We start from the raw sequence: 26,465 nt of genomic DNA on the forward strand, positions 1-26,465 counted from the left end.
TAATTTTTTTTAAGTTTATTTTTGAGACAGAGAGAGACAGAGCATGAACGGGGAAGGGTCAGAGAGAGAGGGAGACACAGAATCGGAAGCAGGCTCCAGGTTCCGAGCCATCAGCCCAGAGCCCGACGCGGGGCTCGAACTCACGGACCGCGAGATCGTGACCTGAGCTGAAGTCGGACGCTCAACCTGACTGAGCCACCCAGGCGCCCCTGAAACTATGTATTTTTAAATATGTGAATTAAAGAATCTCTAATAGGAAGTAATACTTTCTAAACAATACCAAAATATTGCTTAGGTTGCTAGTAAGTACTGAGCAAAGACTATCCCTAAAACTATGTCTAAAAGATGTTTTTCTCTAGGAAATGGACTCCACTATTGAAAAGATTAAAAATTATACTTGAAAAAATTATTTGAATCTTATTTTATATGTGCATACTCAATCAAACATTTTTGAAGAGTGTAGACCCAACATCCTGTCATATTCTACAGATGATGAAAAGAAGTAAAAAACTTGATTTGAGTTTTCCCTAATGAGTTTATAATCAAGTGGGTTATGTAAAACTGATGGCCATTTCTTAACAACAAACCACATTAGAAAAACGTAAGATCTGGGGCAGCTGGGTGGCTCAGTTCATTGAGCATCTGACTTGGGCTCAGGTCATGATGTCACAGTCAGAGAGTTTGAGCCTCTTGGGCTCTCGAGCCTCTCTGACATCTCAGAGCCTGGAGCCTGCTTCAGATTTTGTGTCTCCCTCTCTCTGACCCTCCCCGTTCATGCTCTGTCTCTCTCTGTCTCAAAAATAAATAAACATTAAAAAAATTAAAAAAAGAAAAAGAAAAACGTAAGATCTTCTGTTCCTGACTGTAAATGCAGTAGCAGTGTAGGAGTCATTGAGAAGAGGAGTGGGAGGAGGTCAATATTTGGATGTTGGATGATAAGAAAGAGGATGCCCCACTCAGGCGGGGACTTTGGGAAGCAGCATGAGCCAGGTGTTATAATGTGGCCCAAACCTGATGGAAACAGATTTTTATTAAAGAAATAAGATCCAATAGACCACGGTCAGAAAGTGGAGTGCCGATGGGGCGCCTGGGTGGCACAGTCGGTTAAGCGTCCGACTTCAGCCAGGTCACGATCTCGCGGTTCGTGAGTTCGAGCCCCGCGTCAGGCTCTGGGCTGATGGCTCAGAGCCTGGAGCCTGTTTCCGATTCTGTGTCTCCCTCTCTCTCTGCCCCTCCCCCGTTCATGCTCTGTCTCTCTCTGTCCCAAAAATAAATAAACGTTGAAAAAAAAAAATTAAAAAAAAAAAAAAAAAAAAAAGAAAGTGGAGTGCCGAGCCATGCTACAAAGAGGACTTGAAGTTTGTTGGGAAAGAGAATTAAGCAGTCATTTTTTATACAAAAGGAGTGTATTAGATGATTAGTTTGGACTGAATTATATTAAAGAGACTGAAGATAAAAAGAGCAGTTCGGTGATTATTTTGCTGTAATCTGAATATGAAATGTTGAGATTCTGGTGAAGATTAGAGTTATATAATCGTTGCATATGGAATTCTAATTTACAGGAAGTTAGAAGGACATAGAATAAATTAATTGCCAAAGAAGCTGTGTTCCTATTAAACAATTTGAAGTTACTTGTGGACTATAAAGATACTTCCCCAAAATATGTTATCTAAAATATTAACAGTCTTATTCTCAGTGTTTGGAATCTACTTCCCAAATCTGAACTGCAGCATTGCTGAATGATGATAGGTAGGAAAATGTTCACCTTTGGCCAAGTATATTTTGTTTAGAAAAACTGAATCTTTTGTTGGGACTTTGGAAATCTAACAGAACATACAGAGTGAGCATTGCCTACCTGCATATCACATAATTTTAGACCCAAATGGAAAACAAGCCATAATTTAGGAGTAGATTGAGTTTCTTTATGCTCCAAAATGAATTTAAATGGTGAGACTGAATGTAGTGAAAAGCCAGGAAATGAATTTGACAGATACTAGTTTTCATTTTGAACTTCAAAGTACTGACTTTCTATTAGCATACTCCAGGAGTAGTGAATTTCTATTAAGTTGGCACATAGTTTTAAATTTTATAAGTATGCTATTGTAAGTATAAAAAACCCATTTCAGTAAGATATGGACATGGTTATTTCTTTTTTAATCAGCAGGCTCTAGGCTATATTATTATTAGTCTAAACTTGTTATCCTGAAAGTCTTGAGGCTGTGGAGCTTCCTTCATATATTCCTTTTTGGTGAAGCTTTGTTTATTTGTGTAGAAGAAATAACATGCTCTGAGGAGAATATAATAGTATTTTCAAAAAATATTCAGGTAGCCTTTAGTAGGCATTTATGCTTAAACATGAAGTGTTATTACAGCCATTTGAAATTATTTGAATGATATTTTTGTTCAGAACATTTTTTTGTTAAGTGTTTTGTTAAAAAGTATGGATGTACTTAAAGAAAGGTCTTACAGATATTATAATACTGAAGGCTAGTCTTCAGCTTTGCTTTAAGGGTATCCAAGATAACTGCCTCACTCCCCAGATAACTGCAAAGAGCAAAGAGCTGTTGGAAATTACATATCACTTCAACTTTGAATAAAAATGGTGATGGATCCTATAATTGCAGCTGTGACTTGCATCCTGGGTCATCTCTCAGTTCACTGAGCCAGGGCTTTGAATGGTTATATAGAAGACAGTAATGGTCAGTATGCTGCCTCCTTGTAGTCAAAGAAAGAGGAAATGAGCTTAAATTGAGCACAGTTAATGGAAGAAAAATAAGAAGCAACTCTTTTCCATGGTTAAACCACTAGGCCATGCCCTTTCTACATAGGGCACCACAGGGTACCAATATCCCTCTTCCCTACTTCCATTTGAACCCAGTTCCATTGCAGCAGAGTATATTCTGGAGGAAATCACTGTGATCTCTACTTTCTAGGGATATTTGAAGGGTTATCGATTATCCTTCTCTGTCTTTATTTCTCAACTTCTACCCCTGCCTATATTTCCATACCCACATATTCTTCTGAACTCCAGGAAAACACACACACACACACACACACACACACACACACCTCTTACAATAGGGTACCTAGATATTAGAGCTGTCTTTATTAACAATAGGAAATTAGAACTACTATTGTGTTTCAGATAAAATATTTGGAAGACATTTTTAAAGCTTGAAAATAAAATTATTTAGGAACACAGGTTTTTTTGGAAACATTTATTCTCCATTAAGCAAGTATTTCTTGACCTTTGTTTCTGCTTCTGGTTAGCTGAGGCGGGTGACTCTCTCCTACTGTTATTTTACATTCTTCACAGTGATCACTATGATGGCAGTGATTGTAACAGAAAAAGGTGCCAGGGGGAAATATTGGAACTTTTGGAGAGATTGGGAATTGGTACCTGTTTGAAAAACCATGTATGATTGATTGATTGATTGATTGATTGATTTTTTTTTTTTTTTGAGGTAGAGAGCTCAAGCCCGGTAGAGACAAAGGGAGAGAGAGAGAGGGCTTGAGCCAGGTAAAGGCACAGAGGGAGGGAGAGAGAGAGAGAGCGAGAGAAAGAGAGAGAGAAAATGAATCTCAAGCAGGATCCACCCTCAGAGTGGAGCCTGATGGGGAGCTCAATCCCCCAACCCTGGGATCATGGCACAAGACAAAATCAAGAGTCAGTCACTCAGCTGACTGAGCCAACCAGGTGCCCCAACCATGTTTGATTTAAATATGACCCTTCTGCTTTCCTGTTGAGAATCATTTCAAGGCATTGGATCCCCTAAAAAGTGTAAATACCTTTTAGAAAGTGTAATGACAACAATTACAGTGATAATTTTAATAATAAAAGAGGTGGTATTATTATTGATCCTAGAGTCTCCACCGAGATATCCCATATGTTCCCGATCACTGTTCCTCTGTTGGCATGCATGGCTATGGTCTGTGTTTACAACAGTGGTTCTCAAAGTGTGATTCCTGGACCAATAGTATCAGCCTCATCTGGAAATGTTATAACTTGTTAAAAATGCCCTCTGTCAAAATATAAGTTCTCATTTCCACCCCAGACCTGATGAACGGGAAACTCTCTCGGTAGGTCCCAGCAGTTTGTGTCTGAACGTGCCCTCCAGGTGGTTGTGTGATCTGAGAGCCACCTATTGCTGCCATAAAAAACTTACCACAAACTTAGCAGCTGAAAACAACATAAATTTAGTATCTGATAGTCTCTGAGTGCCAGAAGCCCAAGTGGACTTGGCGGGGTCCTCTGCTTAGCATCTCACAAGACTGAAACCAAGATGTTAAAGGGCTGTGTTTCTTACTGGAGGTGCTGGGGAAGAATCCATTTCAAACTTTATTCAGGGTTTTGGCCAAATTCAGTACCTGGTGGTTGTGGTACTGAGGCCTCATTTCTTTGCTGGCTTTCAGCCACAGCACCTTCTTAGCTCCTAGCTCTCAAAACCCACCTGGATTCCTATGTGCTTTGCATATGGCCGCTTCTGGCAACAATAGGTTGAGTCCGTCTGCCATGCTATTCTGCTCCACCTGACATCCTCTCGCCCCACCTGCCTATGCTCTTCTGCCTCAACTGCGTCACCTACGTTCTTGTCTGCTACATCTCTATGACTCCTTTTCTTACCCATTGCCAGCCAGGAGAATGCTATTTTTAAGGGCTCAGCTTTATATTGTGCCCATTTGGATAAATACAACATCATCCCCCTATTTTAAGATCCAGTGATTAGTGACCATAATTGTATCAGCAAAGTCCCCCTTTACCATGTAATGTGACCTACGCACGAGTGGAACACAGGGGTTCAAGGCCATGGGGGTCAAAATTCTGTTTACTTGGTGTGACTCATACAGGGTCTTTTTATTGGCTTTGCCAGGGTGTTATGTTGCTCACTAGCTAGCCCAGCCTCATTGTGTGCATCCCATTCGTGCCCCAAGGTACCAAAGATATCTGGAGGAAACTGAACTCAGGACCTGCTTTGTCTCACCAGAAAGTGCAGCCACACTTCCCATGGGCTCCACATGTGTATCAGGGCACCTGCCATTTGTGCCATTTGTGTCTCCCTTATGCAACATTCATTTTTGTCAGTTCTCTTCTCCTCTCTCTCTCTGTTTTTCCATTTCTCTCCGTATCTCCATTCTCCTCCCTACTTCAGAAGTTCCATAGTAATGTTGGCATTAAACTAAGCCTAGGAATTCTTTAGAAGTAATAAAACATTGTTGTTGTAAACACCGACACCAATTTTCTAAACTATTTTATACTTTAGTTCCCCTATCTATAAATGGGAGGTAATGATAATGCCAGATCATTAGTCAGTATTATTATTATTTTAAAAAAATTTAATGTTTACTTATTTTTGAGAGAGACAGAATGTGAGTGGGAGAGGGGTAGAGAGAGAGGTTAGACACAGAATCCAAAGCAGGCTCCAGACTCCGAGCTGTCAGCACAGAGTGGGTGTGGGGCTTGAACTCAAAAACTGCAAGATCATGACCTGAGTGGAAGTCAGACACCTAACCAACTAACCCATCCAGGTGCCCCTAGCCAGTATTATTAATCATGAAAGTAACAATATGATTCAGTGTTTCTAGTTTAGATTCTTGAAATGCTGAAGAAATTTAGAAAATTATCTCATTTTAATATCTTTCACTTTCTTAACAAAGCTTTGTTTTCAAGCATCTTGCCTTACAGGGTCTCCATGGGTCCCCACCCCAATGGACATCTTAAACTGGATATCCAAACAGACAACATGCAAAGAAGTAAAACAAGCACTTTTTGCCTGTGCAATTATTTCACTGATTTTCAGAACAAATTCATGAATTATGTAAGGGTATTACCATCCTTATTTTACAGTGATGAAACTGAAGCTTCGGTTAAGCAATTGATTCAACATCGTATGTGTGGAATAGGTGAATAAACTTCCATATTAGCCATTAACTTCTTTTCAATTTGCCTGTCAACTAAAGCTAGCCTGTCAGCTAATAAAGCCTCACAGAGTTTGTTGGCAATGGGGCTCAGTTTTGAAGAGACAGATTTGTAAAGAGAATCTGAAGCTGGAGCTCCTTGGAGGAAGACAAGTTTGGGGGGCCTCCTGGACAACTGGAAAGCTTCCTGGACCATTGCTTTGCAAAAGAACAGGAGTAGGAATGGTGAAAACTCAGAAAGGTGAGGCAGAGAGTTCAGAAGACATTTTCTAGGAATGCCTAGAAAGGGAATCTCTGCACTGAATTATGCACTCCATTAACCTATTTATCACTCGAATGCCTTCCCTGGAAGGCAACCTCAAGGAATTTTATCAGGACACTGTCCAAAGACACAAAGCACTTGACCCTTGGCTATTTATAAGGGGCCTTGTTTTATTCTGGCTTTTCTTTTTGTCAGGTTTTGCTTTTTCTGGTGTGAGTGACAGATGGTTGCTAGCATCCTGGCCCACATTTCATCTTTACCCCCATAAAGAGAGTCTGAAATTATCTAAGATACTACCCTGTAGACCATGTTGGCACCTTTCAGGGATATTTGATATTTTGATACTTTTCAAGAAGAAAATCTTCTCAGAGATTAAATAAATTGCTAAGAGGTTGTTTTTGGGCTTGTAAAACCATGAAGTATGGAAGAAGACAACCTTGCTGACTTCTGTTTCAGTCCCTTCTTTTTACTTTTCCACGTGTGCCATCAGTGTTCTAAGTCTCCTTATCAAAAGCAAGTAAAATAAATGTATTTTTTTCCTTTGAATTTAAAGCATTGAAAAAAATGCATTTTCTTTTCTTAGAATCTCTTTTGTGGGCAAAATAGACTACATTAATTGTACAATTGTGTAGTGTTTATTTGAAACCATGTCATTCCATCCTTGGAAAGATGAAAGGCTGGTGTATGTGACCATACACTCCATTTGTTCTCTTGCCTTCTTCTTTAGGTCAATTTGGTTGTTCCACTCAGAAGAGAGTCCATTTGGATTTCTATTTTTTTTTTAAGGTTTATTCATTTATTTCTGAAACAGGCAGAGACAGCGTGAGCAGGGGAGGGGCAGAGAGAGAGGGAAAGAGAGAATCCCAAGCAGGCTCTGTGCTGGCAGCACAGAGACCGATGCAGGGTTCCAACTCATAAAACCAAGAGATCATGACTTGAGCCAAAACCAAGAGTTGGACGCTTAATCAACTGAGCCACCCAGGAACCCCTGGATCTCTGTTTTTAATGGGTGCTTCCATATTCCCCCTAGAGATAAAAAATTGCCAGAAGAAGATACCTAATGTTTGGAAAATAATAACAGTAATAATATTTCCAGACATGTTTTCTATCCATTAAGTTATTTAATCCTCACAATAAACCTATAAAACACTTGTCCTGATTTTTCATTTGAGGAAACTGAGGCTCAGGAAGGGTAGGTAATTTGGACAACATTACAGAGTTGATAAATTGTAAGACTTCATTCAAACAAAGGTCTATTAGCCATAATTCTGTTAGCTATTGTTAAATAACAGTTGATGACAAAACATCTCAGTGATACACAATAGCAAGCATTTAATTCTTGATCCTGTGTCTGTGGATTGATTGGTAGCTGGTTGACCAGGCTTGGTTCAGCTGGTCTTGGTTCCAGCTGCAGCTTAGATTCAGGTTTGCTCCACAAGTCTTTCTTACATTGTAGGACCAGTGAACTCTACGTGACTCTCATCGCAGGAGGCAGTAGCACAAGAAGTCAAGTCTAACCACACAAGCATATTTCAAAGGTCTATTCGCATCATATTTCCTAACATTCCATTGCCCAAAGCCCAGCCTCAGTGATGTGGGGAGGCATTCTCTTTTCATCAAGGTGAGGGATGGAGGCTGGGTGACTACCGAATAATCACTTGATCTACCTTAAAAGCCTATGTTTTCTTTGCCCTTATGAATTTATAAATATTGAAAGGACAGGTGGGATGACCCTCTCAGTTAAGAGTCAGCCATCTTGTGTATGCTTGTCATGGGGGTTACACACTGTCATTTCTACTTACTGACTGTAATTACCCCATTTCTCTGCTCTAGAGGTTGTGTGACTGTTTGTCTCTTCTGTGCCATCATCTATCCTTACCAGCACTGAAGGGGAAGATCATCAATAGTTGAATATAGGAGACTAAGGTTATGATCATTAGCCAAGAATGGAATCATTTTTTTTGTTTGTTTTTATGCAATTTCAATTAGCTGAGGGCTTTGATGGGGAAAATGTTTCCAGTACAAGGCCTAGTCCATTAGAAAGCAATCAAGTGGGTGCCCCAAATAGCAAGACATAAACTCTTCTAAAAGCAACAGATTGCAAGGAATATACTGGCTCAAGTAGTACAACCAAAGGAGCTTCTTACCTTCCTCTTTCTCATGCTCAATAGCTGGCTTGAAGTGAGGATGCTCCTTAGTGGCAATTCAGTGAGAAACTTAGATCTCAATAGATATCTCAGATAGCCTGGGTTATGAGGTAGAGATATTGCATACCCATCTCTCATGCTTGGTCCTTGGTAATTTGGATATTAAGCCAAATTACGAAAATATCATAGAATAGAGGCAGAATTCCTAGTTTTAGTCGAAACCATATCAAAAACTTAGTGGCTGGGAAAACACCATCTAAAGTTTCCATGACTAGATTTTCCTCTTCAACAAATTAACACCATATAACCTTTCCTTGCCTTTTGCTATTGAATCTTACCTGTGTCACATGAAGTGACTGAAAAGATTCATCTCCACAGGAACAAATTAAGTCAAGTGATTTACCCAGCAACTCTTGTCCTTTCATGTTTAGGTTTATAAGGGCTATGTGACCTTCAGGACTCAAGGCTCTAACTCTGCTTCTTGGCTTACATTTGGCTTGAGGTCTTTGTTCGGTGTCTCCCATTTCTGCCTGATGCATGCTAGTGTCTCTGATGTGATTATCCTAGCATTTTTGTTTCTCATCTCAGCATTTTTTTGAATGTCATTTCTTTACAGTTTTGAATTGGATTATCTGTAGAAGATTTTATGTGCTTTCCTTTCTCTACCAGTACACAGAAGCATGTTCATGCAACAAATGGCAACTCTCTACACAGTCTTACCCAGTACCTTTCACATTGTGTTAAAATGACTTCACTGCTAGTTATCTGGCTTTCCTATAGGACTTCCTTGTGCATCAACATAATTTTGCTATACATTATTCCATCAGAGCTTGAAAAACACTTTCAGGGAACTTGCAAAAACTGTGTTATAAATACCGGACCAAGATCATTTAGGTAGATCTGGCCTCAGTGGGGACAATGGTATCACGTGCACGTAGAAAACATCTGGCATCTTCACCCTTCCATGGCACGAGAAGGTGTGCGGCCCCACAGCAGAATTCCGTGCATGTCAGAGCTACCATTTGTCAGTTGGTAGTGTGAATGGGAAATGTGTAAAGTGTTTTAGGTTTTTGGAGGACAGGCAGCTTATCTGTGCCAACTATTGTTGTTGTGAAGGAATACCAATCTAAATCTGCCTATATGGTTGGATCGCTGTACTTGTTTTTTTTCTTTTAAACATGGCAATTGGAGAGAGGTAAAATACCAGCACACTGTATCTTTGCCTTTTTTCCCCCCGCCAAAGCAAATTTGTTGGGTGTATTTGCTGTAGCAGTGCAGTAAAGAGGCGTGTGCCTATTGTGATAGGCTTTCTTTGTCGTGTTAATTTTAATAGCAATAATCATCTACATTGATATATAAGGAGGGAATGGAGTGGGGACATTGATTCAAAAGAAGAGAATAGCTATGAACAGTGTGATTTGTAGTGGTATTAAAGCAAATGATTCAGATTTAGTTTGTACATTCTAAGGTTGCTTGTCTAGTGGTTAGTTGTCGAAATGTATTCAGCAAAGAGCAGTCAATTTCTCACTGAGAAACACACCCCTGATAGAATGTATAATTTATTCTGTTGAGGCCAGGGCCATATTTTGTGCTTGATATGTGGGAGAATGCTACCCGCCCATCAGTGGTTCTTAGGTAGGAGAGGATTGCTTTAGAATGGAATAAATAACCTTATCAGACACTAATTTTATGGGACAAGAATGTAAATGCAGTGAGTAATCGGAGAGTATGTATATAGCAGCAAGCTAATTTTCAAAACCGTCGTCACTCAGTTTGCAAAATATCTTTCCTACTTAAGAGGATGAAACTCAGCTGCCACAGGGAGTATAATATCCTCAGTGGCCAGTTATGATGTGAAGAAAACAAAGTAGCTATTTGTTATGAATCACCTCATCTGGTGATCATGGTAGATTTACTGTGCTTCCTGAAAATCTTTGTTGGTTTCCCAGCCCCAGTTTGGTGTCTTTTCTCAGTTTTTCCATAGCCCTCTGCATTCCTGGGTCACACTGAGATCTAAGTGTTGCCTACCTTGGCTCTCTCTACCTTGAAACCATAAACTACTTGGAGTCAAGGTCCAACTCTTTCCCAGCGCATAGCAGATCGATACATGTACTAAATATTGAGTGAGTGAAATATTTCCGTGTTAGTTGAATCCCAGAAGTTTGTCTAATGTACACAGGTGTCATCAGGAGCTCTCAGGTTTTAATCTGATTCCAACACCACCGCCTCACATAGTTCTGCTTTCCCCATCTTTAATTTGACAGGTTTTAACGAGACATATAACCTCCAAGTATGTTCTGAGTTTTGGTGATTTATTTATCTTGAACCCCCAAGGTAACAGATTATTTCAGTAATCATTATTTCTTACCAGTAATGTGTGTTTCTATAGGGAGCATGACTTCGGCAACTTCACCGATCATTTTAAAATGGGACCCCAAAAGTTTGGAAATCCGGACACTAACAGTGGAGAGGCTTTTGGAGCCACTTGTTACACAGGTAAGGCATGGTTTGAAACACTTTTGTTACATGTGTATGTTTCTATTGTGATTATATGGTAACATTTCAAAAACCTTAGAAATCTCTAAGCAAATAAATCATGCCATAATGCTGATTACTGAATGTACGTTACTGCCAGAACTATGGACAGTTTTATGGCCCAATAACATTCTGAAGTGCCTTTTAACAAACTCATCGTATGATGTTTGAAATTAGGTTGATGAGATAATTAAAGAGGGGGCCTTGGTGAAGGGGGCTCTCATTTGCAGTAATGAATTCAAAGTCTAAATAAACTATCCCTAGTTCACGTTCAGATGCTAGTGCACAGTTGGGAAGAACTGTTAATATTTAAGAGCAAAGTGTGTTACTTTTTCTTTAGTTTACGTTGGAGAATTTATCATGTTGGAAAGTTGAAATGTTCCATTTTTTCTGTTGTCACATTCACCACATTTCCACAAGATGACTTTCAACAGAAAAAAAAAATATCCTCAGGATTTAAGTTTTAAAAGTTAGCTTTTAGTACCTTAGGAAGCATATTATCTGCTATGTTAAACTCAGAAATTCATGGAATGTGAAAATTCAAGGTTTTTATGGTATATTTTTAGGGAGGTATACCAAGTTAAGTGGAGGCCCTTCATACTGGTTTCCTTTAACTGCTATAACACAGTACCACAAGCCTGGAGTCTTGAAGCATCACAGATTTATTACCTAGGTTCTGGAGGTCAGAAATCCTGAAGTCAAGGTGTTGGTGGACCTGCATTCCTTCTGGAGGTTCTGGCAGAAAGTCCGTGTCTTTGTCTCTTCCGTCTTCTGAAGTCCACTTGCCTTCTTTGATGCCTTCTTCGTATTCAAAGCCAGCAATGTAGCATCTTTAAATCTCTCTCTGACTCTGAACTCTGCTCCCTGTCCTCACATCTCCTCATATTTCCCTCTTATAAGGACCCTTGTGATTATACTGGGCCCACTCAAACAGTCCATAACAATCTCATCTCAAGATTCTTAACCACATCACAGCCATTTAAGATAACATATTCACAGTTTCCAGGAAGTAGGACACGGACATCTTTGGGAATCGTTATTCAGCTCAGCATATTCTGCCCTGTGCCCACCCCCCTACCAAAAATTCACATCCTTCCCACATGGAAAACACCATATCCCCAAATTCCCCAAACATCTCAACCTATTATAGAATCTTCTCAAGTCCAAAATCTCATCAAAATTTCATCAGTTTAAAAATTACAAATCTCGTCATCTCAATCATCTAAAGTAGGTTTCGGTGAGGTTCTGGTTAAAATCCGTTCCTGAACAAAATTCCTCTCCATCTGTTACCTGTAAAACTAGAAAACAAAATATATGCTCCCGAAATGCATTGGTGGCACAGACATAAGAAAATAGTTACAGATGTTCCCATTTGAAAAGGGAGAAAGTGGAAGGGGGAAAAATGGTTATCAATCTCAAGCAATTTAGAGATCCAGCTGAGCAAATTCCCTCAGTTTTGGGAATAATCCTCTGTGGCCTGAGGCTTTGCCCTATGCGCCCGGCTCTACACCCTAAGAACTGCTATTCCTTTTTCATGAAGGGTAGCACATATTTTCAGCTGAATATTTTATCAGCACATTTCCTGTCTATAGCATTTGGGAGTCCAGCAGCCCTTTTGAATTGTATCCTTTTTGTCACTCTCAGTCCAAGCTGGCAGTGTAGAAACACTGGATATAACATTCTTCAGAAACGTGTAGTTCTCCCCTGTATGTCTCTGGGGTTCACTCTGTTAGAAAACAGGCTACTTCACAGAAAATTCCCAGATAATCCCATCTCATTTTTGGCCTCTGCTGAAATGGCTGGAGATCCAGCAGTCACATGCCTAAACTCTTCAAAGAGCACTCTCTATGACTGAATACTCTGAGCTTTCAGTCCTTCCAAGGCACAAGCCAAAGGTTATCCAGACATACAACTGGCTTTCTCTCCAGATCATGCTTTCCTGAGAGTGAGTTTTCTAATTCCAGTGCCTTTTGCAATCTACATATGCTGAGAATTTTCCCAATCCTCAAGTTCTGGTTTCTTTTAGCTTAACTGTTATTTTCTCAATTTCTTTCTTTCTTCTCACATTTTACTATAAGCAGGGAGAAGAAACCAGGTCACTCCCTGGAAAACTCCTCAGCTAAATATCCATCTTCATCATGTAAAATTTGGATTTCCGCATAAGTGTAGGACACAGTTCATCCAAGATTTCTGTCACTCTTTCTTCCGATTCCTAGTACCATGTTCTTAATTTTTTTTTGTGAGCCCTCACTAGCGTCTCCTTTAGCACCTGCCTTTCTACAGTCTTTTTATGATGATTTTGATATCCTCTCAGATAATAGAGGCCTTCTCCACTATGTACCTCAATTCCTTCTGAGTCCTTGTGAGCAAGGCCTTGGTAGCCCTGTTTTTACTGAGTCTGTTCAAGGAAAACTTAGATTTTTCTATTAAAATTCTTTAAATTTTTCTAGCCTCTGCCTATTATCCATTTGAAAGCCACTTCCACATTTCTTAGGTATTTGTTATAGCAGCACCCTACTCCCCAGACCAAAATCAGTATGTTTCCAATTGCCTTTCTAACAAATTACCACAACCTTAGGAGTTTAAAACAACACACATTTATTACTCTCTAGTTCTAGAGGCCAGAACTCCTAAAGCCAAGGTATTGTTAGGGCTGTGTTCCTTAAGGAGGACATTCCTCCCCTTTGTCAGCATCCTGTGTGCACCTGCATTCCCTGGTTGTGGTGCTTTTCTCCTTCCTTAAAGCCAGCAGCATAGTACTTTCTCCAAATCTCTCTCTCTCTCTCTCTCTCTCTCTCTCTCTCTCTCTGTCTCTGACTTCAGTGTTTACCATCTCCCCTCCTCCTCAGACTGTAACCCTCCTGTTTCTCCTTAATGAGGACCCTTGTGATGACATCAGGGCCACCCAGATATTCTAAGATAGTCTCTCCATCTTGAGATCTTTAAGTTAATCACATCCGCAAAGTCCCTTTTGTTATTTAAGATAACAAAGTCACAGGTTCTGTCGTTTAGGTAGAGGACATCTTTGTATGTAATTGTTGAAACATTTCGTTAGATTTATGCACACTTTTCACTTGGTCATGATTCTTGTTCTATCAAAATTTCTTCGAGAAACACTTAATGCTCATAGGATCTTAGATTTGGGAATATGTTGGCCACTCAGATTATGGCCTGTAGACGAAGGCCTATGCATGAATTGTTATTGGTCTGCATTAAGTATAGAAATAGAAAGTGTTTTAGACTTTTTATAACCATTTTACAGAATAATTTTATATGTGTTCATCTAATAATTCAATTTAGACTTGTATTTTTTATCCTTTTAAATTTTTGAATCATTCATTTTGTTGTATTTTACAACGCTTTGCTTTATGAGGTATTGGAATAACAAACATACAGCTTTTCATCATAGATAACCTGAGAAAGACTGGCTAAGGAGGTATTTTGGAATCAGAACAATCTGCTTTTTAAGCCTACTCAAAAGGAGACTGCCTTACGGCACCTGGGTGGCTCAGTCAGTTAGGTTAAGTGTCTGAGTCTTGGTTTTGGCTTAGGTCATGATCTCACAGTTCCTGAGTTCAAGCTTTGCATCAGCTCTGTGCTGTCAGCTTGGGATTCTCTCTCCCCTTCTCTGCTCCCCTCCCGCACTAGCTCTCTCTGTCTCTCTCTCAAAATAAATAAATAAACGTACAAAAAAAAAAAAAAGCAGATCGCCTTTTCCTAGCCTCAGAATTTTACCTTCAGATTATATATCAGTATATTTAATCCTTATCATACAGATTAAATGAAACACAATAATTAAAACATAATGACTGTTATAAAGTAAATGTTGATTCAATGTAGTTTCCATTTGTCTGCTGTTGTTTTTTTTTTTTTTTTGATGACTATATATTCAGGCTTCTATTAGCTATAAACCAATACTGTATAAGTCAAGGAAAAACATAGGAATGAAGCTCGCATGAGGAAACAAAATATTACACGTAAACTGTCTTTTACGTCTTACAATGTTCTGGTATTCATATTTTGCTGTTGTACTTGTCTTATCTAAAGAATAGTATATCTAAGATTACCATTAAACATTATTCTTTTCCTTATCTTTCAGTCCAGTTACCTAAATCCTTTCAGATAAAGGCAATGCATTAAAAATATTTATTATTGGGGCGCCTGGGTGGCGCAGTCGGCTAAGCGTCCGACTTCAGCCAGGTCACGATCTCGCGGTCCGTGAGTTCGAGCCCCGCGTCGGGCTCTGGGCTGATGGCTCAGAGCCTGGAGCCTGTTTCCGATTCTGTGTCTCCCTCTCTCTCTGCCCCTCCCCCGTTCATGCTCTGTCTCTCTCTGTCCCAAAAATAAATAAACGTTGAAAAAAAAATTAAAAAAAATATTTATTACATTATATATTGTGTTAATGTATATTATATTATTTATGATTATGATGGTTATTAATATTTATACTTATTAAATTTTAATTCATATGTGTTAATTTAATACAGGAGGATGCTTAAAACTCTGTTGAAATTCACATAGTGATTTAACACTGTAACAAGTCTTAACATCCCTTTAATGTCTTCTGATATCTAAATGGATTATCTTTCTTTTCAGTGTTCCTACTCTGATTTAAAAGAGAGAGAGATTCTTTTCAAAATGTGACTTTTCAGACAAACTTCTCTATATAACATTATGGCTTTGCTATCAGGACTAAGCATTCCCTCCCCTAGAATAAAGCCTTTAATGATAGGACTGACATGATTGTTGACCTTTGAAGGAAATATGAATAAGAAAGAGAGATAAGAAAATACTAGGAATAAACTTCTTGCTTAACATATATTTATTTTTAAAGATGGAACTGAGAAAGAAAATCAAAGCCCTATTTGTCTCTCTCTCTCTCTCACACACACACACACACACACACACACACACACACACACAACTTTATGGACTGAATAAAGTTCATAGTGGTATTCAATAACAGTATGACCATAACTATCCTACAGTTTTTCTGTGAGGGATAGATAAGTAATGAAATAAATATCAGAAATTAAATGGTTCTCAGTAAAATTCATTCACTGTCATAAAAGAAAAATGACATTAGGAATTTACTATTTATTATTTAAAATATCCAACAAAACTATCTCATTCCAACCATAATATAAATGAGGCTGAAGCATAAGAGACTCTTAAACTGAGAAAAAACTGAGGGTTGATGGGGGGTGGGAGGGAGAGGAGGGTGGGTGATGGGTATTGAGGAGGGCACCTTTTGGGATTACCACTGGGTGTTGTATGGAAACCAATTTGACAATAAACTTCATATATTGAAAAAATAAATCAAAAAAAGTAAAAATAAATAAATAAAAATAAATGAGGCTGCATTTTTTCTTAATGTTGAAATGGCAAGTTTCCTTTTGGAGAAGTTTTACATTATGGAAATCATGAAATTTCAAATAAAGAAGGATTCACCTTAGAAAGTTTAGTACTTGAACAAGATGCCCAAACCTTATAAATTCAGAAAAAGTAAAGATTTTTAATAGGCCACATTCTGTGATACTAAGTTTTATTAGGAAACTTAAGCACTTTATTAGGCAATTTTATTAGAAAACTAAAAAATATATTAGAAATTAAGAAGCACTCTTAGATAACTCTTAGAACCAAAGGGAAATGCAAACTGTATAAGAGTTAATGAAAAAGGTGATGTCTTCCTAACAAAATATACACACCCAATAAAAGCTGTGTTTACTACAAAATTTTAGCTTTCAATGCCTTTTTTATTAAAGAAAAAAATAAAAATAATCTAATTGTTCATCTTAAGAAATTAGAAAAAGAACATCAAAAGAAACTAGGAGAACAGAATAACAAAGAAAACCGGAATCACTAAAATAGAATACAAACATTAATGAGGTTAAATAAATTCAAAATTTGATCCTTCTTTGAAATGGACAATAAAAATTCTTCAAGGCACAAATTATGGAAAATATATAAAGAAAGAACATATAGGATTATGAATGAGAAAGCATAAATAATTCCAAGAACAAGAGATTTTAAAAGTATAGTAGACTATTATATGCAACTCTACTCTGATGAAACATGCAAACATAGAGGATGGGAATAAATTCCTAGAAAAACTTAAATTACCAAAATACATCCAAAAGAAGGTGAAACTAGAATAAGCCATATACATATTGGAAAGCTATTTAAAGATCTGTTATCAAAAAGCACCAGAACTGGGTTACATGGGTGGCTCATTCAATTAAGCGTCCAACTCTTGATTTTTTGCTCAGGTCATGATCTCATGGTTGTGAGAGATATCCCCATGTTGGGATCTGCACCGAGTGCAGTGCTTAAGATTTCCTCTCTCCCTCTCCCTCTTCCCCTCCTTTCTCTCATGAGTGTGCACATGCTCACTCTTTCCCCTCCACCAAAAAAGGCACCAGAACAGAGGGATGCAAAGGTAAATATTATTAGACCTTTAGAAAACTGATAGTCATAATGTTATTTAAACTAATATTTCAGCCATAGAAAAAGATAACTCCTTAATCACTTTTTGAAGAATCATAATTTTATTTTAAATAATTCAAAATACTTTAAAATAACTCTTTAACAACAGGACAATGAGGGGCGCCTGGGTGGCTCAGTTGGTTAAGCGGCCGACTTCGGCTCAGGTCTTGATCTCGCGGTCCCCAAGTTCGAGCCCCGCGTCGGGCTCTGCGCTGATAGCTCAGAGCCTGGAGCCTGTTTCAGATTCTGTGTCTCCCTCTCTCTCTCTGACCCTCCCCCCTTCATGCTCTGTCTCTCTGTGTCTCAAAAATAAATAAACGTTAAAAAAAATAAAAAAGAAAAAACAAAAGGACAGTGATGGTTCTGTATCATTTCTGAGGCTAAATGCAAAAAAAAAAAAAAAAACCCACAAAAAACAAAAAACAAAAAGAAAAAAACCCCCCAACAACAACCAAAAAAAAAAAAAACCAAGAACAACCAAAAAAGTACATACCATCCAGTAGTATATTCAAATGTCAGCATGTATATAACAAAATAGGAAATTAAAAAGAAATAATGATAGCCTAATATGAGGAACTAAATAAATATATTTTATTAGCTCAATAAATTATACCATTAGATGCTAAAAAGACATTTGATAGAATTTTGCACACTTTTCCAATAAAAATTCTAAATAGGAATAGGACCAAACTTTCAAAATAAAGGGATGTACCATGTAAACATAGGGATAGGACAGATAACACCCTCTCTTTATGATATCATTGTATTTAAAATTAATATGAGAATGGGGTTAGGCGGCTAGGTAGAAGATAAATATAAAAAAATAGAGTTTCCATCAGTTCAAAACAACCACAAATCAAAACAGGAAAATATTCTCTTTTTACTTGAAAAACTTAAAAAGATGATTATTTTTCCTGTATCAAATGCATTTTAATTTTATAGTTATTTAATGTAAAAATTTGTTATTATTTTTATGCCATTGAAGTAGAGGTTTGGAGTCAAGGGGGCCTGATTATAAGTACAGTGTTCCCAATGATAACTTGAATAAGTTACTTAATGTGTTATCAAGTGTAGATTATAGATAATAATAATTTGTGTCTCATAGAATTATTGAAAGGATACATGAGATGGTGTATTAAAGTGATTCATGAAGTGTCTGATATTATTCTGATACAGGTTTGCTCTTAATGCTGCATTCTTCATTACCTGCTAATAATGGCTTTCCACTTATTAGAAAATGGGTACTATGTATAAAATAAGGAGTCATTAGATATTTCCTTTTTCTTTTTTTTAACATGAAGTTTATTGTCAAATTGGTTTCCATACAACACCCAGTGCTCATCCCAACAGGTGCATCCCAACAGGTGCGTTCCTTATTTCCTTATAGAAAGATGAATCTGCAACTTAAATAACAATGAACATCTGAAAAAATACCATTGCTGTTTAATGAGCTGTTCCAAATTGGCATACTGGGAAAGGAACCTCCTAAGAAGAGGAACTTTCTTTAATCATTGGCCTCTATTAGGCCAATGTTTATGGGCCTCTATTAGGTTAGGTTCTAGTGGCTTCTATAGTTACATATTTTAAAATTGTACTCAAAAATTAATTGTTTCAAAAGCGAAATAATTAGAACTAACATACTTAAAAATATTTTTAAATTTTTTTAAATTTAATTTTATATTTAAAAAAATATTTGGTTTTCTGCTTCTTTTGATATTAAGTCCTCATAAAAAGAATCATCTTTGTGTGACTCGCAACTATAGTTAATTACCTTAGTGCATTTAAAAGTAGGAAATCATGAGATTTAAATGTAAAATCAGGGGGTTTAAAACTGAAAATTTTCCAGAAATAAACTGACACTCCGAAATGAAGTAACTTCTGAGACTTAAGCTTTTATTGAGAACTACCTTAATTCATGGTTTATTCATGAGATTCAAAGATTAACATGGTTGGGTGGTTTTCAATGTGACACCACAATGTTACAAGAAATAGTTTATGTTATATTTGTCAAAGGGTTCAAATTGTATACAGAGTAAATCATATGTTAAAATTAATTAAACGTGTTTAACTTTCATACCCTTTAAAAATATATTTATTTTTAAATTCTCATATCCCTTTTTTAAAAAAAATATTTATTTTGAGAGAGAGAGAGCAAGTGGTGGTGGGGGTGGTATCAGAGAGAGAGAGAGAGAGAGAGAGAGAGAGAGAGAGAATCTCAAGCAGATTCTGCACTACCAGCCCAGCATGGAGCCTGCTGCAGGGCTTGAACTCATGAACCATGGAATATGACCTGAGCTAAAACCAAGAATCAGATGCTTAACCAACTGAGCCACCCAGGTTCCCTATGCCAATCCCTTTTTAAGTTTTGGATGCTAATTTTCTGGTGTGAAAAAATGTTTTAGTTTGTCTATCTTTAATAAAAGTTTCTGTGGGTGAATGAACTAACTAAAATACCATAACTTTTTATTTAAAAATCTCGTTATTTTATATTAAAAATAGGATTTGAAAAGATATAATGAGGTTTTAATTTAGGAATTTACTTATCACACATATTAATATTTAATTGGAATGAAGTATTTTTATTGTTTCACCCACTAATAGTAAAATTTTTTAAATTGCTGCATTTTTTTTACAGTAGATGCATATACCTAAAGTAGTTATTATATTGGAAATAATTCTTTGTATTGAACTGATATGGGGGATTTCTTGGTAGTACTGTGTTTGCCACTTGAGAAATAGGAGTTTAATTGACTAGTATATTGTCTGGAATTAGATTAATTTCTGTTTTGGGATTATGTTCAAAATTTTGATGTCTGCCACCAGATTGGAATGATGCTCTTTTTGTTTTATGGCCAGCTGTGTTGACCATGTTTTAGAAATTGAGTAATGTATGGAGTCCTTTTAAACAAAAAAATGAAAACAAAATTTTCCCATCTCTAGAATGGACTTAAAGTAGCATAAATGTGGAATATGTATGCACATATGTTTCTTTATAAAGAAAATTACAAAATAAGTACTAAAAGCACAAAACCAAAAATTGAAATTAACATTGATTTGATGGATGATGTTACGTCATCGCGTATGATGTAAACGATTATGTGACTGCACTAGCTCTGGGTCTTTTGTGTTTAGCAAACACTCACTACCATGTACCATGTGATGTGTTGATTTCCTCTACCTTTATTTTCTTTTTCAATATATGAAATTTATTGTCAAATTTGTTTCCATACAACACCCAGTGCTCATCCCAAAAGGTGCCCTCCTCAATACCCATCACCCACCCCCCCACACCCTCCCCCCCCATCAACCCTCAGTTTGTTCTCAGTTTTTAAGAGTTCTTATGCTTTGGCTCTCTCCCACTCTAACCTCTTTTTTTTTTCCTTCCCCTCCCCCACGGGTTTCTGTTAAGTTTCTCAGGATCTATATAAGAGTGAAACCATATGGTATCTGTCTTTCTCTGTATGGCTTATTTCACTTAGCATAACACTGTCCAGTTCCATCCATGTTGCTACAAAGGGCCATATTTCGTTCTTTCTCATTGCCAGGTAGTACTCCATTGTGTATATAAACCACAATTTCTTTATCCATTCATCAGTTGATGGACATTTAGGCTTTTTCCATAATTTGGCTAGTGTTGAGAGTGCTGCTATAAACATTGGGGTACAAGTGCCCCTATGCATCAGTACTCCTGTATCCCTTGGGTAAATTCCTAGCAGTGCTATTGCTGGGTCATAGGGTAGGTCTATTTCTAATTTTTTGACGAACCTCCACACTGCTTTCCAGAGTGGCTGCACCAGTTTGCATTCCCACCAACAGTGCAAGAGGGTTCCCGTTTCTCCACATCCTCTCCAGCATCTATAGTCTCCTGATGTGTTCATTTTAGCCACTCTGACTGGCGTGAGGTGATACCTGAGTGTGGTTTTGATTTGTATTTCCCTGTTGAGGAGCCTGTTGGCGATCTGGATGTCTTCTGTAGAGAAGTGTCTATTCATGTCCTCTGTCCGTTTCTTCTCTAGATTATTTGTTTTTCGGGTGTGGAGTTTGGTGAGCTCTTTATAGATTTTGGATATTAGCCCTTTGTTCGATATGTCATTTGCAAATATCTTTTCCCATTCCATTGGTTGCCTTTTAGTTTTGTTGGTTGTTTCCTTTGCTGTGCAGAAGCTTTTAATCTTCATAAGGTCCCAGTAATTCATTTTTGCTTTTAATCCCCTTGCTTTTGGGGATGTGTCAAGTAAGAGATTGCTATGGCTGAGGTCAGAGAGGTCTTTTCCTGCTTTCTCCTCTAGGGTTTTGATGGTTTCCTGTCTCACATTCAGGTCCTTTATCCATTTTGAGTTTATTTTTGTGAATGGTGTGAGAAAGTGGTCTAGTTTCAACCTTCTGCATGTTGCTGTCCAGTTCTCCCAGCACCATTTGTTAAAGAGACTGTCTTTTTTCCATTGGATGTTCTTTCCTGCTTTGTCAAAGATGAGTTGGCCATATGTTTGTGGGTCTAGTTCTGGGGTTTCTATTCTATTCCATTGGTCTTTGTGTCTGTTTTTGTGCCAATACCATGTTGTCTTGATGATGACAGCTTTGTAGTAGAGGCTAAAGTCTGGGATTGTGATGCCTCCTGCTTTGGTCTTCTTCTTCAAAATTACTTTGGCTATTCGGGGTCTTTTGTGGTTTCATATGAATTTTAGAATTGCTTGTTCTAGTTTCGAGAAGAATGCTGGTGCAATTTTGATTGGGATTGCATTGAATGTGTAGATAGCTTTGGGTAGTATTGACATTTTGACAATATTTATTCTTCCAATCCATGAGCAGGGAATGTCTTTCCATTTCTTTAAATCTTCTTCAATTTCCTTCATAAGCTTTCTATGGTTTTCAGCATCCAGATCTTTTACATCTTTGGTTAGATTTATTCCTAGGTATTTTATGCTTCTTGGTGCAATTGTGAATGGGATCAGTTTCTTTATTTGTCTTTCTGTTGCTTCATTGTTAGTGTATAAGAATGCAACTGATTTCTGTACATTGATTTTGTATCCTGCAACTTTGCTGAATTCATGTATCAGTTCTAGCAGACTTTTGGTGGAGTCTATCGGATTTTCCATGTATAATATCATGTCATCTGCAAAAAGCAAAAGTTTGACTTCATCTTTGCCAATTTGGATGCCTTTGATTTCCTTTTGTTGTCTGATTGCTGATGCTAGAACTTCCAACACTATGTTAAACAACAGTGGTGAGAGTGGGCATCCCTGTCCAGTTCCTGATCTCAGGGAAAAAGCTCTCAGTTTTTCCCCATTGAGGATGATGTTAGCTGTGGGCTTTTCATAAATGGCTTTTCTGATGTTTAAGTATGTTCCTTCTATCCTGACGTTCTCAAGGTTTTTATTAAGAAAGGGTGCTGGATTTTGTCAAAGGCCTTTTCTGCATCGATTGACAGGATCATGTGGTTCTTCTCTTTTCTTTTATTAATGTGATGTATCACGTTGATCGATTTGCGAATGTTGAACCAGCCCTGCATCCCAGGAATGAATCCCACTTGATTTTGGTGAATAATTCTTTTTATATGCTGTTGAATTCGATTTGCTAGTATCTTATTGAGAATTTTTGCATCCATATTCATCAGGGATATTGGCCTGTAGTTCTCTTTTTTGACTGAGTCTCTGTCTGGTTTAGGAATCAAAGTAATACTGGCTTCATAGAATGAGTCTGGAAGTTTTCCTTCCCTTTCTATTTCTTGGAATAGCTTGAGAAGGATAGGTATTATCTCTGCTTTAAACGTCTGGTAGAACTCCCCTGGGAAGCCATCTGGTCCTGGACTCTTATTTGTTGGGAGATTTTTGATAACCGATTCAATTTCTTCGCTGGTTATGGGTCTGTTCAAGCTTTCTATTTCCTCCTGATTGAGTTTTGGAAGCGTGTGGGTGTTTCGGAATTTGTCCATTTCTTCCAGGTTGTCCAATTTGTTGGCATATAATTTTTCATAGTATTCCCTGATAATTGTTTGTATCTCATTCATGATTTTATCTATTTGGGTCATCTCCCTTTTCTTTTTGAGAAGCCTGGCTAGAGGTTTGTCAATTTTGTTTATTTTTTCAAAAAACCAACTCTTGGTTTCGTTGATCTGCTCTACAGTTTTTTTAGATTCTATATTGTTTATTTCTGCTCTGATCTTTATTATTTCTCTTCTTCTGCTGGGTTTAGGCTGCCTTTGCTGTTCTGCTTCTATTTCCTTTAGGTGTGCTGTTAGATTTTGTATTTGGGATTTTTCTTGTTTCTTGAGATAGGCCTGGATTGCAATGTATTTTCCTCTCAGGACTGCCTTCGCTGCGTCCCAAAGCGTTTGGATTGTTGTATTTCCATTTTCGTTTGTTTCCATATATTTTTTAATTTCTATTTTCTCTACCTTTAGAACCAACTACTGCAAATCACAACCACTGAGTGCATTGTGGCATCATTTCACTTTTGTTTAGCATAAATATACTCACAGTTCATACACAACCTCTGCCTCTATTTCCTCCTCATTAGCCTAGGACAACAAAAGTTTAGCATGCTATATATGGTTTTAGAATACAAGCTAACTATATTAACAATGACATAACTTCTCTTCTATCAAAATATTTACTTTCAATAATTTCTGACATTAACACAGTGATTATTTTATGAATCCTAATAAGAGACATTTTATCTAGTAGAGGATAAAAGAGAAGTCTTAACGTCTTATAAGTGCTGTACATGCTGCCTCAGTTTATTAGTTTCTGTGTTTTTTTTTCATGAAAAAGGGGGTTTGGGTGGTTTTCCCTCACAATTTATTAAGCTCAACCAATCTTAGTTTCTTTTTTACATGTAACATTTTGAGGCCTGCTCATAGGAGTGGTCCAAGCTGTTGAACTAAATTTTCTAAATTACTTTAATTAGAGTTTGGGTTTTGCTTTGGACAGTTTTTACTGCCCTGGTTTTAGCTGGAGTTCTTCTCCATTAGTACAGAACTAACCACAGATAATCTAGAACCTCTAAGGAGAAAAGGAGGGAAAGTCCTAATGTTTGTTTATTATTACTGTGATATTACCTTAGATATTTCTAGGAGTTTTCATTACTTTGTGGATCAACTTGGTAAAGTCAGTATTATTTTCTCCATTAAGAAAAAGTAATGTTTATTTATGTGTGAGAGAGTGAGAGAGAGAGGGAGGGAAGGAAAGAGAGAGAGAGAGAGATAGAGAGAGAGACTGAGCACAAATGGGGGAGGGGCAGAGAAAGAGAGGAGGACACAGAATCTGAAGCAGGCTCTGGGCTCTGAGCTGTCAGCACAGAGTCCGGCATAGGACTTGAACTCACGAACTGTGAGATCATGACCTGAGCTGAAGTTGGATGCTCAATCGAGCCACCCAGGCACCCCTATTTTCTCCATTTTATAGATGAAAAAAGAGAGACTTAGAACACATAATAAAAGTCTTAAGGTGAATTGGACTAAGTCTGTTGCTCCTCAGGAAAACAAGGGCTGAAAATACTGAAATGGCAGGTTGCTAGTACATCAACCACAGAGAATTGGTAGAGTAAAATGGGAAGAGAGTAAAGGAATAAATTGAAGGTAGGGAATGGGTACAGTCCCAACATTAAAACAAACAGAAGAGGTAAAAGAGAGAGAGAGAGAGAGAGAAAGAGGAAAACCATAAAGTAGACTCTCAACTCTAGAGAACAAACTGAGGGTTGCTGGAGGGGAGGTGAAAGGGGATGGGCTAAATGTGCATTGGGTATTAAGGGGGCACTTGTGATGAGCACTGGATGTTATATGTAAGTGATGAGTCACTAAATTCTACTCCTGAAACCAATGTTACACTATATTTTAACTAACTAGAATTTAAATAAAAACTTGAAACAAACAAGCAAACAAAAAAGAGGAAAAAAGAAAGCCAAAGAGAACTGAATATATTCTTACTGTCAGGACTTAGTTCCTTTTCTTATTTGTATCACCTATGTCTTGCCCAAACCAGAAATTTGCTGAAATGCAAACATGATGTAGACAAATTCCTTAACATTCAAATGAATAAGTTAAAGTAAATATCTGTTTTCCCTATTAAGTTCTAAATGCATGTGAATTCTCCAATTTAGCAATATCTGTTTCTTCTATTATGCTTGGCAATAAACTCAAGCCCTAAAATATTTTTTCTCTTGCATTTTCCATTTCAGTGAATAACCACTATTTTAAATGGGAAAAATTGTATTTAAAACTACATTTAAAAATTAATATCAGAAAAGAATAATGATTTTTATATGCTTGAAACAGGACAATTAAAATCTTATGCATACTAATTCAAAAATTTCAAGCAAGAAATTCTGGGAGGTTAGTTCATAACTACTTTGGACAATATAGAAACCTTATCTGAACTGGCTAGTAAAAAATCCACTCCACCAAGCATAAGAAGGCCTACAAAGTGACAGAATTGCATTTACTCAGGAAGCCCTCAACTGTCAAAGTAACTAAAGCCTCTCAGACATCTGAGATTAAGGATTGGGGCATGGCAACATACCTATTTTCTGTTTCTTGTCATCCTGTTGAAAGTACAAAAGATATGCTTAGTTTTCACATAATCAAGAAGGAAGAAAGGCCAGGAAAAGTCATAAGAAATCTAAGCAGTGGTTTTTCTTTCATTCTGACATAACTCTGATTCCTTCTGTAGTTAAGATATATTGACTTCATGGCTGTGCCTTCTCAGTCTTTGCTTTATCTTATTTCTCTTACTTCTACCTTCTCTATCGTTTGTGGGTTTTAGGGCTTAGAATTAGGAGTCCTCTTTCCTTTTTTCTGCGTATTTCTCCAGGTGATTCTATCCATCTCTATGGCTTTAAGAATTACCAATATGCTGGCAACACTCAAATTTGTACCTTCAGCCTACATCTTTTCACTCAGCCCTCTTCTCAAACCTAAGAATTCTCCTTGGACTCTCTTTTCTCCAATCTGCCCACCTCTCCCCATCTCTGCTGCTGAAGTTTTGGTTCTAAACCCAAGTACTTTCACACCATGCCAAAAGGGTCACTTCCTAAATAATCCACTAATCCCACTTTTGCTCACTTCCTATACATTCTCTAAATAGCAATCAGAATCACATTGTAAACAGTGTGTAATTTGATCG

At 37.5% G+C, this 26,465-nt stretch overlaps 1 protein-coding gene across 5 annotated transcripts in view; it reads left to right on the forward strand.

Annotated features, from left to right (window-relative positions):
• The window catches only part of CTNNA2 (catenin alpha 2), a 1,116,872-nt gene that overhangs the window by 130,539 nt on the left and 959,868 nt on the right, over positions 1-26,465 (forward strand). For all 5 annotated transcript variants that reach the window (XM_023251808.2, XM_023251809.2, XM_023251810.2 and 2 more), the window contains exon 2: positions 10,715-10,821. In XM_023251808.2, coding sequence (XP_023107576.1) covers positions 10,720-10,821 — 102 coding nt within the window. In that variant the 5' untranslated portion in view covers positions 10,715-10,719. The remainder of the gene's footprint in view (positions 1-10,714; positions 10,822-26,465) is intronic.

The sequence above is a fragment of the Felis catus genome, chromosome A3 (genome assembly GCF_018350175.1).
Source record: "Felis catus isolate Fca126 chromosome A3, F.catus_Fca126_mat1.0, whole genome shotgun sequence".
Classification (NCBI taxonomy): Eukaryota; Metazoa; Chordata; class Mammalia; order Carnivora; family Felidae; genus Felis; species Felis catus.